Source organism: Alexandromys fortis, unplaced genomic scaffold, assembly GCF_014885135.2.
Source record: "Alexandromys fortis isolate MF-2015 unplaced genomic scaffold, M_Fortis_MF-2015_v1.1 scaffold_8_9099976_23576923, whole genome shotgun sequence".
Taxonomy (NCBI): domain Eukaryota; kingdom Metazoa; phylum Chordata; class Mammalia; order Rodentia; family Cricetidae; genus Alexandromys; species Alexandromys fortis.
This window is the reverse complement of record NW_026067899.1, coordinates 9,262,777-9,281,516: the sequence shown is the minus strand read 5'-3', so window position 1 is coordinate 9,281,516 and position 18,740 is coordinate 9,262,777. Positions and strand designations below refer to the sequence as shown.

The 18,740-nt window shown below is 37.7% G+C and overlaps 1 protein-coding gene across 3 annotated transcripts in view; it reads left to right on the top strand.

Annotated features, from left to right (window-relative positions):
- Positions 1-18,740, top strand: part of Slc4a10 (solute carrier family 4 member 10) — a 204,074-nt gene that overhangs the window by 159,222 nt on the left and 26,112 nt on the right. For all 3 annotated transcript variants that reach the window (XM_050122411.1, XM_050122405.1, XM_050122421.1), the window contains exons 15-19: positions 4,742-4,847; positions 7,471-7,632; positions 9,531-9,644; positions 10,767-10,928; positions 18,184-18,435. In XM_050122411.1, coding sequence (XP_049978368.1) covers positions 4,742-4,847; positions 7,471-7,632; positions 9,531-9,644; positions 10,767-10,928; positions 18,184-18,435 — 796 coding nt within the window. The remainder of the gene's footprint in view (positions 1-4,741; positions 4,848-7,470; positions 7,633-9,530; positions 9,645-10,766; positions 10,929-18,183; positions 18,436-18,740) is intronic.

The following is an 18,740-nucleotide window of genomic DNA, read 5'->3' as shown; positions in this document are numbered from 1 at the left end:
GTAGTCAGACTGATGAATATCTTAAATATCACCATAGAACCTTCATCCAGCAACTGATGGAAACGGGCAGAGACCCGCGGTGGAGCACTGGGCTAAGCTCCCAAAGTCCAGTGTAAGAGTGGGACTAGTGAGAATATGAGCAAAGAGGTCAAATTCATGATAGGGACAACCACTAGAACAGTTTACCTAAGCTAATGGAAGCTCACCAACTCTAGCTGGACAGGTAAGGAACCAGCATAGGTCCAAATTAGACCCTCTGAATGTGGATGATAGTTGTGTGGCTGGGGCAGACTGTGGAGCTACTGGCAGTAGCACTAGGATTTATCTCTACTGCTTTTTGGGAACCTATTCTCTTTGGATGGATACCTTGCTCAGCTTAGATATAATAGAGAGGGCCTTGGGCCTTCCCCAAAGCAATGTTCCTTACCCTCTCTGAGGAGTAGATGGGGGGTGGGGGGAAGGAATATGTGGAGGTAATGGGAGGAGGGGAGGGAGTAGGAACTGGGATTGGCATGTAAAATGAAAAAAAAATAGTTTTCTTTTTAAAAAAAATAAAATAAATTTTTAAAAAAGAATTTCAACTAAAATAAGGAACAGGCCAAGGATATTCACCCTCTTTATTCTTGTTCAGTAGATTGCTTGAAGAGTTAGCTAGTGCAATAAAATAAGTGAAAGAGATAAAGGGGTACAAATAGAGAAAGAAGTCAAATTACCCCTATGTTCAGATGATATAATGTTCTGTATAAAAGCACCTACATAATCCACCAGGAAACTTCCACAGTTGATAAATTATTCAGTGAAGTAGCAGCATACACAGTTAACACATAAAAATCAGTAGTTTTTCTATATACAAGTGAAAACATACTGAGAAAGAAATTATTAAGGGAAACAATCCCATTCACAGTCGCCTCAAAAATATCCTGGAATAAATCTAACTAAGGAAGCGAAAGATGAATTTTTAAAATAAAAAATGTTAAGATAGCAAAGAAAGTAATGGAAGAAGATGCAGGGAGATGCAAAGGCCTCCCATGCGCCTGTGTCGATGGAATAATATCGTGGAAATGGCCGTACTACCAAAAGCAAGTTGTAGACTCACAGAAATCTCCATCAAAATTCCAACTCAATTGACACAGAAATTCAAAAACTAATCTTGAATTTTGTTTGGAAGCACACCCAAAAACAGGGAGAGAGAGAGAGAGAGAGAGAGAGAGAGAGAGAGAGAGAGAGAGAGAGAGAGCACGAGCACATCCTGAGTGATGACAGAACTAGTAGAGGCATCACTATCCCCGGTTTGAAGTTTATAGCTAGTGAGCTGTAGTAGCAATATAGAAAAGCAGTAATGTATTAGAGAAGTTGGGCTGACTCTCTACTTTCTACTTTCTACTCCAGGGGTCTGTCATACTCACAACAGTAGTCATAACCACAGCGATGGCACAGAACGCCCTATTAGTATTTACTTACGATAGATCTTATCTTGGGGATTTTGCCAATATTAATTTGTTTGCTCTCACCATAACCTGTGAACTTGGAGACTGTCACTGCCATTTTGTACATGAAGACACTATAGCTTTGATTGCTTACGTATCATGTCCAAGATCACTCAGCTAAATGATTGATTTGAATGAATAAATTTGGCTGGAATATCCATTATTGTGAGAAAATACCTAAAGAGTAGTCTTGCATTTATACTTCCACATTACTGTTAGAGTCTTCAGAAGCTGGTTTGGGTGAAATTAGCCAGAGAATTTGCTCTTCACTCATGTTTTATCCCCTTACAATGCTACTTCTGTTTTTTGTTTCATTTCTTTGCTTTAGATTTTAGGTTGTTTCCATATTTGGATTGTGTTCCTATCAAGGGAAGATGTGAAAATTTCCTCATTTTATCCTTGATTCATATTTAAGAACATGTGAGTCCCGTATTCAGAGGTCCCTTTTGAGCCTCCAAGTGTTGTACACAGATCATTTACTTTTTTCCTGGTTCTGTACTAGGGATTGATTGACCCTAGGCCTCACATAGCTAGAGAGACACGTTATTGAGAGTTGCAGGCAGAGTCCCAAAGATAACTGAAACTTTCTATGTAAGCATGCACACTGTGAAACCTGCCTGCTGACCGTTCTCATATCTAGTGTGTGAACTCTACAGTGATTTTCTTGGCTGTTCATGATGTCTTTATGTATAAAATAAATATTTTAGGCTAAAATATTTTTCCAAGTTGGAACTGATTTGAGAAAAGTGAGTAGCCACAGCACCCTGTCATTGAGGCAAACGTAACTAATATTCATTCTAAAATACGTCTTTCCTTTGAGCTTGCCATTATTATATTGGATTTCTAGCTTAGCACTTTCAGGAAACCATTGATAGCATGTAAATGAAAACAGAATACCAAGAATGCAGTGGCACCCTTATGCCCCTGTTCTCACTAACCCAGTACAGTCACTCTAAACAGCAGAGGTCGTAACCCCAAGGAAGTCCATACAAGGCAAGTGAAGTGAAAAGCCACATCACCATATGCAGGGCTGTGAGAAACGGGCACTGAACAGCAGGAATGAGAGTGGTAGATGTAATGGAGTTGCCATAATAAAGGGCAAGAGTGCAGCACATTAAGAGGGATCTCTTAAAGGAGACAGGTCCCGAAAAAGAGAATAGGGGAGGCATAGAATAGGGGAGAAATGTAGATCACTTCATTTGATCTGGGACAGTCTCACTTTCTAGCTATCCTGATAGAAATGGCACCAACTTCTATCTAGAAACAGTTTATCACAGCTGAAAGAGCAGGACTTACAGGGTCAAACAAACAAGGATTCCCATCTAATTCTCTTAGTATGGACTTGACTAAGTTATCCCTCCTATACAGTTGTGTAGTATGTTCATATAACCTTCACACACCCTAAGGTGTCATATCCATGTAATGTGTGCAAGATAAATAGTTGTCACCCTGCGTTCTTTAGGAGATGATGATAAGGAATAAATCCACATGGGTTTGGTAAAGAAACAGTTTTTCTCTAGATATTTGTAAATCACATTGAATGAGACTGTGAATGCAGAATCTGGATAAGTAGAATTGACTGCGTGCAAGTTTACTTTGAAAGAAAATGAAGAGAACTTTAGCATGGTAGGAATGCATTGATGTTTCTTTCATGTTATGTTCGAGTGAAAATGTAACATTTGTGATACATCATCAACGGCTGAGGAAGGAACTAGAAAACAATAATGATAATGATCATGAGGAGAGCAGCCACAATTCCAGAGAGCGCCAATGTGCACTAAACACCACACACACACACACACACACACACACACACACACACACACACACACACGGGGGTGGGAGAAAGGCAGAGACAGAGACCCAGACAGAGAGACAGAGTGATGAATGAGAGACAGAGACAAATACACACACACACACACACAACTCTGTGTGTAATCTTAACTTATTCCTCATATTACCCCTAATACGTGAGTGTTTTCAATTATATTTCCCATAAAATGGAAAGAAATATAGAATGGTTGAGTCATATTTGCCCGTGGTTACATAGATGATTGAGCTCCCTGACACAAAAACCTGTATTCTATCATAATTTCTGGGACTTGGGAACAGCCATAATTAAGCACTATCTGTTGCTGAAAATCTTTTTTTTTTTTTTTTACCCCGTTCTCTTAAAACCCTTGTCGCTGACTTTCCCCCGGAGCCCTCTCCACGTGAGCTCTGCTAGAGGAACTCTATCTTCCTCTAGTGAGAGCCAACCGTGCCTGTCTCTACAGGCCTTCTCAAGTAGGATTTCTTTTAGTGATGGACTAGATAACCACTTGAAACATGGAAGATTTGTGGTAATGAGCAAAGAAAGTTCCTGTAGTAGAAACAGTGGAGCGTTTCCTAGGCAGACAGATACTTTCCAATAGAAATAATCTTAGTGCCAGGCAGTGGTTGCACATAGCTTTAATTCTAACACTGGGGAGGCAGAGGCAGGTGGATCTCTGTGAGTTCGAGGCCAGCCTGACCTGTAGAGCGAGTTCCAGGACAGGCTCCAAAGCAACAGAGAAACCCTGTCTCTAAAATAAACAAAAGAAAAAAATAATCTTAGCAATGGAAGTCAGTTCTAGTAATATAACTAGAGCAGCAGGCTAACGCATGTTCCAGCTGTGTAGCCTGTTTGGGTTGTCTTGGACCCCAAGCACCATCTGAAGTCTTTGTCTATAGGAAAATGCTTCCCAACAGACAAGGCAAAAGGATCATGAATGACTCCAATAACCATCATAAAACCTCACACACAATGTGCACTAAAGATTTGTATTGATTGTTTGATCTTTAGTAGAATTGTGCCTCATCACAAAGGCCAGCATAGCACTGAGCTTTCTACAATCTTTAACTTAGAATTGTATGACAAAGTTAAATGAGACCTTCAGAGCGTGAATTAAATGTCATTCTGTTTTTAGTTAATATGGTTGTACAAATAGTTAAAGTAGAATGTTTGTAATTTTTCCAGGTAGCTTACAACTCACAGGCATATAAATGTTGGAATCATCCCTTCTTCTAAAAAATACTGCTAAGTGGTCCGGTATCCCAGCATTCTAGTCTTAATTGTTGGTATAGTCTTTCCAAGAGTGTTTTAGGTAACCTAGCTACTTGCCTGTCAGACGGATGAATGCTTTATCTAGGTAAAATGGTTTCTCAGGTATATTCTTTAGATACAGTAAAAAAAAAAATCTTATTTCAGAAAAGCAATTGTTTTGCTCTTTCAGATGTAACTGTATGGAGCCACATAGTCCCAGCAACGCTACACTGAAGGAATGGAGGGAGTCCAATATTTCTGCCTCTGATATAATTTGGGGGAACCTCAGCGTGTCCGTAAGTAAAACATGGCACAAGAAGTCACATCTTGAGTCATTTACTGTAAAGACTTTTGTTGACATTTTTAATCACTTATTGCAACTAAGGTAAGAATTTTAAAATACAAACTTACACAAGTGACAGCTTCGTTTTAAAGTCCCTCCATTTCAGATATCCATCCACAGTCGAGTTTTCACTCCTTACCAAAAAAAAAAAAAATAAATAAAAACTTCTCGTAGACCTGAGTTGCCCTTCTGTTACACAAACAGAACAGAACTAAAGTTGGCTGAAGACCATTAACTGTGAGTCCTGGTGATCATCACGGCGGGGCCCATTCTGCTTTGCCCACGCAGGACTGAGGATATTTCCACTTGCTGTGTGTGCTTCTCCCACTGTTCAGAACAGGATGAGGAGAGCGGATGGGCTGATATTTTACTGTAAATACTAGTCTTTGATGAATGTGACAGTTAAAAAAAACTCTCATATGTTTCTCAACAGATTTCCAACTTCCATTTTTATTCTTTAGTCTACTCAAAGGAAAAGGGAGGGGGCTACACATACGTTTTTGCCTATAATGCTTAAATCCTGTACCTTTGCTTCATTTTCTTCTCTGTAATTTTTTTTTCTCACAGGAACATTTCTCTGTTTTTACTTTGTACTCCATGTATGTGTGTGTGTCTCATAATCTGCATTCATAAGTTTCAGTTGTTTCTATTCAGTGAAAGCATTAAATTTGTATTTAAAAAACGTGTTCTGCTTTATAACAAATACAAAATTCCCTGGGTAGCCCCACTTTCTTTTCTATTCCTTCCAGTTAGACTAAAGTGAAAGACAGGTTTTGGATTTTGTTTGCATTTCTAAATCTCAAGACTCCTCTCTCTCTCTCTCTCTCTCTCTCTCTCTCTCTCTCTCTCTCTCTCCTCTCTCGTTTCTATCCTTCCCTCATCTCTCTCCTTGTGTGTGTGCCACACACAGATAGCAGAAACTGAAAATAAATGTTGAATTTTGTAGGTCACAAGATTTACCTTTTAAATTTATAGACCCTGACCCCTGAAAAACAAGAGAAACTAATATTGTCCAATCTGCTTGGGTTAGAACAATTAGGCTTAGTATTGGTGGACTGTTATAGATAAGGCAGTTGAAGGATCTTTCACTGGCGTCTGACTCCTTAGAAGTAGAGGATATGACCCAGGTGCATCCAGGGAATGTTTAGAAGCCTTTCACACCTGCATTACAGGTGCTCACAAATCAGTGTGCCATGCGTGGGACTCTCGCCTCCTCTGCTTAGGCATCCCAGTACACGTTGTACTTCTTAGCAATTGTTCCAAGCATTTCTGAACAGGGACACACACAAAGAAAAGAAAAATGAAAACTTGAAGATTTAGTTATTGTTTTTTATTTATTCTGATTTAGAAAAGAAAACTAAAGCTATAAATGCTATCTAGAGGATTATTCTGTAGTTTTTCAATAGCCATTTTTCTGTGCCTTAGGTCAGCTTAACATGAATAATTGAAATTGAGCTAGCAAGAAAGGTTCTGGCAGACCCCTTAGGTGGTTATAAATTATACTGATATATTTCTCCAGAGTCTTTGGTTAGGGCACCTATGTCAAGTGGAGTTTACTGGTTGGTTACTTGTTTCAGATGACATTGTAGCTACTTACTTATCTTAAAATCTTCCAGAGGAGTTGATCCTATGCTGTAGAAGACGTGGGGATTTGAGGTTTGATTCAGTGAAAACACTGTGTCCCTTAAATTCTCTTCCTGCTGTTGCACAGTTCAAACTTTGTTCAGAATGCCTAGATGACTAAAGAAGTCACTGGATTTCTAAGCTGTTATTTATTTTGGAGCAGAGTAATATAATTTTTAGAATACAAAAGTTTTCCAAGATGACAGAATATTTTTTCCTTTCATAATATTTAATGCTTATATAAAATGTTATTTTGTCTTAAAGTTCTTTTTGACTTTGCTGCCACCTAATGGTTAAGGCAGTAATTAATTTTTTCTTTCTCTTTTTTTAGAAAGAGAAATATATATATCAGATTAATAGACATGATTTTTCCCTTGCTCATGTGGTAATGTTTTCTTCATTTTTTTCTTTGAATTCTGTAGTTACCATATCTGACTGAAAGTCCATTTCATTAATTGTATATCACCATCTTCTTGTTGCCTTTCTTTTCTTTCTTGGTAGTTTTAAACAACTTTCTCTAAATCATATTATTTTAATATGCTATAACCCCCTGTAGGAGTGGTGCATGCGGTCAGCTCCACCACACATGATGAGGCTGAAGTACACTGTTCAATCTCTCCAGGCCCTGACTTTCTCAGATATCAAATATAAATGAAAACATCTGTCTCTGTTGTTGGTGTTGAAAATGGTGAAAATGATACATTTTAATGCTTTGTCGTGCTTCTGATGTTAGTACAAACTATGCATTATCAAACTTGCCACACTTGAAGTACATCTGTTATCTTGAACTTAATAGTTAGGTTTAATACCTATCCAAGTAGAATTTTGAAAGCAAATACCTTATCTAAATCCTTGTGCGAGCCCTCGGTGGACAGCTGCAGCTGATCAGGTATTAGTTTCTGGAAGAAAAGCACTGGACTTTCCTTACCAGCTCTGTTTTCCTTCCCGGGCAGGAGTGCCGATCACTGCACGGGGAGTATGTTGGGCGAGCCTGTGGCCATGGCCACCCCTACGTGCCAGATGTTCTCTTTTGGTCGGTGATCCTGTTCTTCTCCACAGTTACCATGTCAGCCACCCTGAAGCAGTTCAAGACGAGCCGGTATTTCCCAACCAAGGTACCTGGGCTCTAATATTCCTGACCCAAACATAAACTAAAGGACAGTTGTGAGATGCCACATTCTTAAGAACAAAGGAGAGTTAGTGACAGAATGAAGGGAACCACGGAGAGGTTATAGTCCTGGGGAATTGGCGAGTTAGTGGTAGGCGGGGGAGGTGGGAGGGGGCACTTTGGTGACACAGGTATCTCAGGTGGCAGAAGCCCTTCAGGTTTTACCTCTCACGGAAAGGGTCAGCACTTCCCTTCCCACTTACAGTTTTGGGAAGTCTAAGCACACATCATATCACTGAGTATAGCGTTCTTTCCCAGTAGGCAGAGGAACCTATTCCAGCCTGACAGGTACCTCAGAGGAGCAGCCATTACACTGTCTAATCCCTGGTTCTCAGCCTTCCTAATGTCGTGACCCTTTACTATCGGCCCTCATGTTGTGGGGACCCCAACCATAAATTTGTTTTCATTGCTACTACTTCATTGCTGCAATACTCTACTGTTATGAATCATAATATAGCTCTCTGTATTTTCCAATGGCCTTAGACAACCCCTGAGAAAGGGTCATTTGATGCTCAAAGGTGTTGTAGCTAAGAGGTTGAACGGAGAAACCCTGCAATGCTCTTTAGACAACTGTCTTCTTGTTTTAAAAGCACCAACCCTTTGCCCTAATCCACCATGCTTGTATCTGCATATTTGGGAAGTAAACAGAGAATCAGTTGAGTTCAACACTTAGCTCTGAAAAGTAACTTCTTTGATGTTTGATTCCACCACAAAAGGGGACAGTGAGTGAGATAGAAAACAAAACCGAGGAAACAAATATTTTGGGGTTGAGATACCCATTTCAAAAGCCTTCCTCTTTGGTAAATGTGTGGAGAAGTTTTCCCTTCCACAGAGAGCCGCTTTTCTGTCACCTACTCCTTGCTAATATGACAGATTCATTTCCTCCACCTCCACTTAACCTGATCAATACTGAATTATTCTCTGTATGTTGGAAACTTAATCCTAAGTATTTTGTGCACGTGTTGCAAAAGCATACTAATAGAAGATCAATATAACTGATAACAGCTTAAGGATAATTACTCAAGCACGTCTTGTAGGACCTAGGGGTGGTTCAGTCAGTGCAGTGCTTGCCTTGGAAGTATGAGAATGCAGAGCCTCAGAAGCCGTGTTTTAAAAAGCTGGTGTATTGGTATACACCTGTAATCCCAGGGGCAGTGAGATTGGATAGGAGGAGATGAATCCTGCATGTGCCTGTCCATGAACCTGGCCTACCTGGTGAAGTTCCATGCCAATGAGAAACTGTGTGAAGGCCAGTGTCTAAGAGCTTCTTTTCTAACTTACACATGTGTACTGTGTGCTGTGCACTCCCACACAATGGCTTCCTACAACGAGAAATGGCTCAAAAACTGATTTATACAGAATTTGCTTTAAATAAAAGAATTTTTTAAAGCTTGTCCACACTGTTTTTGAATGTCATGCCTTGAGTAAAGCAATTTTAAAAAATTAAAGTAAATAAAACAGGTAATTTTGTTTAATGGTCCTTTAGATTCATAATATTAAAATGTAACTTGTATGCAAGAGTCCTAAAATTCATCAGATTCAGGCCAGATGACCTAAATCTATGTTCTAAGTTTTAACATACCTGGGATAGAAATAAATACTTTACATAAATATTGAAAGGAAAATGACCACCATTATTTCAGGTCAATAAATCTTTTTTCTGAGAAGTGTGGACAAGGAACATGAATATGTATTCAAATTCTAGAATAGCTAACAATAATACTTTATAATGTGCATAGAAGGTAACATTGCAGTAACAGCACTTGTAAAGTATGATTTGAGACTGTTTCTGCGTACCTTGTTGTTTATAGCTCTCCCAAGTAACAACGTTCTCTTTATTTCTAGGTTCGATCCATAGTGAGCGATTTTGCAGTTTTTCTTACAATTCTGTGTATGGTTTTAATTGACTATGCCATTGGGATTCCATCGCCAAAACTAAAAGTACCAAGTGTTTTCAAGGTGAACATAACTAGCACTTAGCATCTATCTACTTTCTATCTCTCTGTGTCTATAAATCTTTATGTAAATGATATCTGTGACCCCAGTACGTGAGATTTTCCTGAGAGTGTGAACAATAGATATTAATAGAATAAGAAATAAATGATACACAGTATGAATAAAATTGTGATTTAATATTAAAATAGAATTATAGAAATGAAACCAGAAGGCTGCTTAAACATTTTCTTCTTGGCTATTATGGTTGGAATGTATACATACATTACAACATGCCTAATGCCAAGGAATCATTCTGAAACTAAGGAACATACATTATTGTGAGGTGAAGCCGTAGAGTAGATGGGGTTTGAAAACCAGATAAAATAGTCTTTGGATGAGAATGCCAGCCATATTATAAAGGCAGGACATGCCCCTGAAGCCAGGAACTTACTGTCTCAGCCTGTTTTCTCATCTGTCAAACAGAACTAAGGACTTAATCAAAGGATTTTTGCTGTCACAATGAATTCTTCTGGGATCCAGTTCCAGAAACAGCCATGTTTTGAACCTTTTGCTGAACTTCTGATGTGACTGAGTTTCTGTTTTTTTGTTTTTAATTTTTGTACAGCAGCCTCTGTACATACCTAAAATAAGTTACTATATTATATCAGAACACTCTGTTTATTTGTCTGCTTGTGATTATAAACTGAACGAGTGTTCTATCTTATTTATCTATGATCTTGTTTCTAACATAGTCTTCAATATGCAATTTTAAATTTGCCAACAGTAAATGTTAAGTGTTGGTGTTATTTACTTAATGCAGATATTGATTGTGAATATGTTTTTAATTAACCTGCTGGAGTTTAAATTCAGCCTCGATTAATTACTAGCCAGGAACCTTAGACAATTTACTATAGCGTTCTATACCTCAATTTCATCTTTACAGTGTTTAGTAGAAAAAAATGAGTTGAAAGATAACACACTTAGAATGGTATCCTTAGTGATGTAAATTCTTCATGAGTTCATTATTGTTGAATGCTCAGCCAACCATTTTATAATTAAGAATTCCCTGTTTATATCTATATGACTTAGTTCAATTAGGTATTTATCAATCTAGGTACTAATATGTATGATTAATTTTTTTCTCAGCCTACAAGAGACGACCGTGGATGGTTTGTTACCCCATTAGGTCCAAACCCATGGTGGACAATTATAGCTGCCATTATCCCAGCTTTGCTTTGTACAATTCTGATTTTCATGGACCAACAGATTACAGCTGTCATCATCAACAGAAAAGAGCACAAGCTGAAGGTGTGTTTTAAGGCCCATTATACTAATCATTCTCATTTAGTTGGTAGGAACTGATGGTCATAGATCCTACCTGTGCTGAGTATTCATCTGTTCAGCATGAAATGCTGTTTTCGGGGTCACAGTTTTTATTGATTTCAGGAAACTGTCTCATAGAGGTATGAAAATTTGCTTGCGCTATTTGACTAACCTCCAGAGTATGAAACCTTACCTTCATCGGGAAAATCAGTTCTAGCTTTAACATGCTTAGCCTTAATTTAAGGAAATATTCAATTCTGGTGAAGTACATTTTATACCAATCTGCCTATGCTTAGGATTCCTCTTTCTTTTATTTGACACCAAGTATGTTCATTATTATAAGGGACCATGTAGTCAGGTATGTTTCACTGAATTACATCATTTAGAAATATTGTTTGTTTGCAATGCCTAAAACAAAGGAAAACTTTGGCTATAAATACTATAGTTTGTAAGTAACTTCTTTGAGAATTATTGCAGATTTCTAACAAACTTTTGAAACAAATAGATTTTATTTACTGTATATTCTGTCCTGCTCTTTTGTAATTGTAATTAAATATTTTTCACTATCATTCAATTTTTTGCAATATAAGTATCATTTATACAAATGTTAAGTTGATAAAATATTGAATAGTTCAAAATAATCAGAATCAATTAAGGAAGATGGGTCAGAAGACGGTTAAGAGCCAGAGGAACAGAAAGGCTGCTGTAAGATAGAGAAGCTATACTCATGAAACCTCAAGGATAACACCGATAGACATGTTGGCATGAAAGGGGGAAGGTCACCAGGTCCATTACTAGACCAAGAACTACAGGCTGCTAATGATTGCTAGGGGAGGAATTCATATTTCCCAGGGATGAGTCCCCTCATTGGTTAACCAGTACCCAATGATCAGTGCTGAAGTCATAGACACACAACAGCACTAAATGGAATCAGCAGCTTATGTGTGCATACTTACACATTTCAGTGTGTGTGTGTGTGTGTGTGTGTGTGTGTGTGTGTGTATGGTATGTACGTAACAATCATAAAGAAAAAGAAGCCATGAATCTGAGGGGGAGGTGGGGAACATGGCAGATGTTTAAAGGAGGGTGCATGGAAGGGTTTGGGAGCAGGAAAGAGTTGGGGAAATGAAGTAATTATATTTAATTAAAACTTTTATAAAATCAAAATCAATCCTTGTAAAATAGGACATGTACAGTCTTATTTTGTTCTGACCTGAAGAAATTGCCAGCTGCCTTTGCTTGTTTCTAAAACTAAAAATTATTGCTGAAGTAACAGCTATTGTGCTATGTACAATTTTATAAATATATTAGGATAATTAAAATATCTATGAAAACTATTTCACTGATATAACAATAAGCATTTATAAGAATGTACAGTTGCTTATAATAAATTATATTAAGAAGTTTGGGGCACATATTAGAGAGAGTGGGCATTCCTCCTTCTCCTGAAGAAATTAATGATGAAACTTCTTTTAAATATAATTAATTAAATTTGTGTGTGGTTTTTGTCAAATAAAATGTTTAATTATTGAAAATATCTATTTCACATTTTCTGTGAACTCTTAGGGATGGCAGCTAGTGTGGCTTACACCAGAACCCGCAGCACTTGGGAGAGTGGCTCAGGAGGATGCAGGAGTTCAAGGCTACCCTGGCTACATAGAGAACACAGATACAAGTAAAAATACAGTGAAGTAAATAAGTGCTAGACTGTTGGTGTGCTGGCCTAACCAATTCTCCGTGTAGGAAGCAGAGACCCTGACTTACAACGCTGCTGTTTTTCATGGTTCATACTACCGACTGATATCAACTAAGGAAATTTTTATTTGTTTTTATTCCCACATTTATTCAATTCACAATTTGACCAATGCAGAGAAAGATTTAATAAAATCTGTATTCCTCCATGATTTAAAAAAAAACTTGGAAAACTGAGGTTCAAAGTAATCAAACACTAAGAATAACAGAAAACAAATGCAATATATGACAAGTTCATAACCAATATCATCCCAAATGAGGAAGAACCTAACGCACTCTCTCTGAGACCAGGACCAGGACATGGCAGCCTGCTCTGCTCTCTCTTACAGGGTACAGCGGTATGACAGGAGAAAGGGATAAAAGCACACAATAGAAAATGAGGGAGAAAGTTATCCGCTGTCCATGAAAAAAGCCATTGAGTAATTAGTTTTTGGAAGTGAAAGAATTGGCTCCAAAGCTTCACTAAACCAGGCCATTTTGTATTATAAGTTTTATTTATTTTATTTATTTTTAAAATTTATTTTATTTTTAAAACTAAGGAATTCAGATCATAAGTTTAATAGCCTCATTAATTTGAATATTTTTAATTTAATTTTGTAATATTTAATAGTTTCAGAATTAATTAAAAAGCAAATATCACCACAACTTTATTATTAATACAGCACAGCTAGTCACAGCTAAGCACAACTCTGTAAAGTCATGTAAGCATGATGCTGCAAAGTGTATTAACCCGTACTCGCTAAAATCTAGAATCACTATACTATACATCTTGTTTTTTTAAAATAAAAATATCTTTACTTTTCTGTTTTTATATGAGTTTGATTTATAAACCAAAGAATATGGAAAGTTAAAGGGAAAAAGTGAAAACTCTATATTTCATTAACCTGAAAGTGGCATTGCTTATGCTTTTCATACAAACCTAGGTAGCTTTTCCTTGGTTAGCTACACAGAACTCCTGGTCCGTGCAACATGTCCAGCTCAAAGCAAATATTTTACATAGTACATATACTGCCTGCTGTTTTCCATATAGGAACATTTCATTAAAGACTATGTCAACTACATAAATGTGAATTATCATTTAAATAGATTTCTTTATACTGAATATATTTCTTTATACTGAAGTTTTAAATTGAACTAAGGACTATTGGGGGGGGGAGATATAAAGTCATTGATTGGCTTTCAACAGAGTAGTTGAGCCTTTGTAATAACAGGCAGAAATGCCACCTTGCTGAAGCCTGGCTGTCTTTCCAGACTGTGAGTTAAATTGCTCTAGGTTTAACTGTTCCAAATCATTAGTGAAATTATATTTAGAAGACTAGACACTGATGGAGATTTAGTATCTTCTCAGCTGTCACATACCCTTGCTCCTTCTAGGCTTCAGACTTGGGGATCACAGGCCTTTGTTCTTGTTCCTTGTTCTTCATACAAATAAATAAGTCTTTGACATTTGCGACTATTGCAAAGTTCTAAATATATCCATCGTTTTTCTCCTTTAAATCAGGAGAGTATTGCTAGCATAGTAAAACTTTGTTTAAGGGTCCTCCAAAGTTCTCGATGGCATTGAACGGAATGAAGGATGAAATTGTTTAATATTTGTCTTGAAAATAAACTCAAGGCTATTACATAATCTCTTTTGTTACACAGTTAAATCAGCATAGATGTAAAGGTTAAAATTCATATCTGAGATCAGACAGGACCCATCACATTGTGCTATCCTCCGCCAGCTGTCTGCAGTCCGAGTGCTCTGTTCTCACGTTGGATGTAGATATTTTCAAAGCAGGTTCCCTCCAGTCAGAATTTAGCAACAAGAGAAACTTACTTCCTGCATAGTGCCTTTTCCTCCTATAAGTTCCATTATAATGTAATCTATTGTTGGTTTTCCTCCTGACAACAATGAAAGTATACTTTCTTAGAAGACTGCTTTCTAAGAATAACACTTTACTCCACGGCTATTCAACGTGCCTGTTGCTACACTCAATTTTTTTGAAAGTTTTCTGGCTTTGGCTTGAGATTCGTATTTATAAAAAGATGTTTCCTGAATACATCCTCAAATCACAAGCTAAACTACACTTTCAGATTTTACTAAATTTTTTTAATTGAAGGCTAATTGTTGGTTGGTTGCAACATTGTCTGGAATTGTTCTTCCATTTCTGTGTCAAACACTTGTGGTCTTCACTGAGTGTATCTGAGTGCACATCATCTCTTGGGGTCACCCCCGCATTCATGTCATTTTCTGTATCTTCCAAATGTATATCTTTCTGATTTTTCCTCGCCATATTGCCAGAACCACTCATTTTCTTTTACATGGTATTTTTCATGACAGCAAGAAAATGTTCTTAAAATAATATTTGCTAGTAAATACACAATTAAGTGTTGCGCTAAGGAGATTCACTAGTTAAGTAACTTACTATACCTGAGAATGGGGAGCGTAAAATTAGCAAAACTTGAAATCACGCAAGCATGAAAACAGTCACAAATATCATAATATGACCATGAAAAATACTATATATTGTATAGCTGTACACTTAAATCCATGCTCTAGAATTTTTTTCCCTTTTAGAGTTGGAGGGCATAGGGGTTAGCTGAATCCGTTTCAAAGGCATTAAAAACAAAAGCTTGGTATTGTTTAGGGCTTGCTATGTAGAAGTGGAAATAAAGAGAGACATTATTTTGTAGAAAAGAAAGTTTCTGTTAAGATACAGCCCTGGGATTTTCTGCATGTTTCTGTAGACAGTTCAGGCTTCTTTTGACATCATTTTTAATAAACAGCAATACAATCCCAGATCACCAGAGTAAATGAATGCATTTGCAGCATTCATTTGGCACCGCATCCCCTTGATGATTATGGCATTTGATATGTTCTTTTTTGCCCTCTTTGTCAGCCTGGTTCTTCATGTCAATCTATAGTCTTTTATGTGGTTAACTTGACAGATGCAGGAAATTGCTGCCAAGCTTTGCAATGATTTTTTTCAGCGGTGGCATCTGGGTATCAGATGGTCCTCTTGGCTGGCCTCTTGTCTTGCTGCATGTTGGTTTTAGTGGGGTCTGGTGCAGCATCACCTGTTGCTATGCTCCCTCTTCCTCCCATATGTCCATTTCCCATGATTCAAGGATGAATGTGAGAATAAAAGCTACAGTTCTGTCTTTATTTTTGAAAAAAAAAAAAAGCTACAGAAATATGTTGCAAGGTGCAGAGTTCTCTCTCTGACAAAGGGATACTTCCTTTTGGCTGGCATGCCTAATCAGCTAATAATTTGTTTGCAGCGAACTAGTTTTTAAAAAAATTTTCAAAGAAAGGCAAGAAGGATGCTGATTAATGAGTGGAAATGTCAAACTGCTTTATTTCCTTTCAGTCAAATTATTCTTATTGTACAGAATAATTAAGGGAAATCATGTATTCATTTTAAAAATGAAATTATTTTCTCTGAAATAATTATCTTGCCCACTTCCAGAAATCCAAAATTCTATTGTTTATGCTTATATCATATTTTAAAAAACTAGTGCGAGCTACAGGAAGTCATTGTTCCGAGGAAGACTTTATATTAGTACATGTAATATATGCGGATGCCTAGAAAGTTCAGCATCTCCTAATAGAATAAAAAAAATGTAAAAATCCTCAGCTCTTCAGGAGCTGTCATCTTTTTTTCTTTTGCTGTTCAGCGTGTGGCCCAGCACTCCTCAGAGATCTCACTCACTTTGGGTAGTATCACAACTTGAAAATAGTTCCGCAACACAATCGCATTGAATCCCCTCATATGCAGGAATTTTGGTAACTAATTCATATTCTAATTTGCAGTCCCTGGGACAAAACACACTTGTAACTGCTTCAGGCATTGCTTTTCAAGGGCTTGAGTCTTATACTCTGAAACTATAGCTTACAAAATGTTTTGCCAAACTTTTTTTTTGTGCACTTTTGGTTATGTTTACACCAGGAATTGTTTTCCATTTTCTGGATCTCCCCTGGCATTTTGTCACCTCTATCAGGGCAACTGTAACTATTCTAATTATTCTACAATTAAAATTGTTACATTGGATTTTAAGATACATTTCAAGAATGCATGTTTCCTTATAAAAAACCATTCCACTCAGGAGGCAGAGGTACGCTGGGACTGCCCATGAGTTCAAGGCCAGGCTGGTCTACATAATGAACTGCAGGAAACTTAAGCTATATAATAAGACACTGTAACAAAAAAAAATCTGCAAATTCTATTGATTGTTTTCTGTGTGTTGATAATTATGCTAAGGAACAATGGAAAATAATGATTTGACATTATCTGTCCTTAATAAACTTGTTTTTTTATAGGAGAACCTAACATGCAGTTGGTGCTTATGATATAGCATGTTACTCTCAATGACCTCTAGAATGAAATAATTTAGTTATCACAACTTAATGAGATGCCTTTGATTATCATTATCAACTTCTCTCAGATAGGAAAAGGCCTGAGATTTGTTTTTTTTTTTTTGTTGTGTTTAATTTTATTTTTTAATTGAAAATAGTTACTTCTCTCATGTAATTTATCTGACCACAGTTCCTCCTCCCTCCACTTCTCACAGCCCCCTCCCATCTCTCCTCTCCCCTAGAGTCCCACACCTGCTCTGGTTCCATTTCAGAAAAGAGTTGGCCTCCAAGAGACAACAGCCAAATAGGACAAAAACAAAATGCAGTAGGACAAGGTGAAAGCCCTCATATCAATGCTCAACAAACCAACCCACTGAGAGGAAAAGAGTCCCAAGAACAGGCAAAGAGTCAGAGACACACCTGCTCCCACCATTAGGAATCCCATGAAAACTCCATGCCAATAGCCACAGCATATACACAGAGAACCTCATGCAAACCCTTGGAGGCCCATGCTTGCCATCATTTGATCCCAACAATGCATTCCCAGAACTATGATGCATATACTTTCATGAAGTTGTATTAAAAAATAAAAATAAGAACCAGAACACAATATAGATCAAGAGTTTTGCAGCTTCTGGGGTTTTTACACTTTCTACACCCACAGGGCACAGCTGGAGGGGCCAAGAGTGCCTTTGGGTGTCTTTTGAGCTATTTCCTCGGAGATCTAACCCAATCAGCCTATCAAGAGAGCCATTTCTGAACACCCTGGCACCTACTTTTCCTCAGTTTCCTTCCTGCACTTAAGTGTGGGACAGTGAGAGTAAGGTGGGATTAGAGAGAAGGCAGGAAACACAGATGCTCTTATTTCAAGGGATGACTGGATTCATTGACGGTTGAGAAGTCACCAATGGACTGAGACAAAAGTGAGACTAAGTAAGGGAGATTAGGCTCTATGATATTCTTTCCAATAAAACATCTCCTGCTGAAACAGAAGCGGGCTGCTGGAAACAGTAGTAAGGGGCTTAGTTCAAGGGCATCTGCCATGAAGGGATTCTCAGTATTGTCAGGAAGTGGTTTCTATTCACAACCAAGACATCCGTAACTTGTTGCTGACACCACTCCCTTCTCTTTCTGTTGTGTCTTTAACAGAAAGGTTGTGGCTATCACCTGGACCTGTTAATGGTGGCTGTCATGCTGGGCGTGTGCTCCATTATGGGCCTGCCATGGTTCGTGGCTGCCACAGTCCTCTCCATCACACATGTCAACAGCCTGAAGCTGGAATCCGAATGCTCTGCTCCAGGAGAACAACCCAAATTCCTCGGCATCAGAGAACAGAGGGTGACTGGGCTCATGATTTTTATTCTTATGGGTTCATCCGTTTTTATGACCAGTATTCTGAAGGTAATAAAATTATCCCTTATCAAAGAATGAATATATTTAAGGTAGCAGTTTAATATAAACATAAATTGGTAAATATTGCATGGCATGAGGTAAAAGTGATATATTACTTAAAATTTTATATTATTTTCCTTCACCAAGTATGAATGAAAATTGCCCTATGTTTTAGAGTCCTTAAGTACATGAACGTGTAATTTTGTCGTACTTTCTGACAACAACAAATCTGATTTGTAATTTTCAAGCTATGGGAGAAGCTCACACTTCCTGAGCAGCTTGTGACTGAGTTCACTGTACTCCGGCCCAGGTTA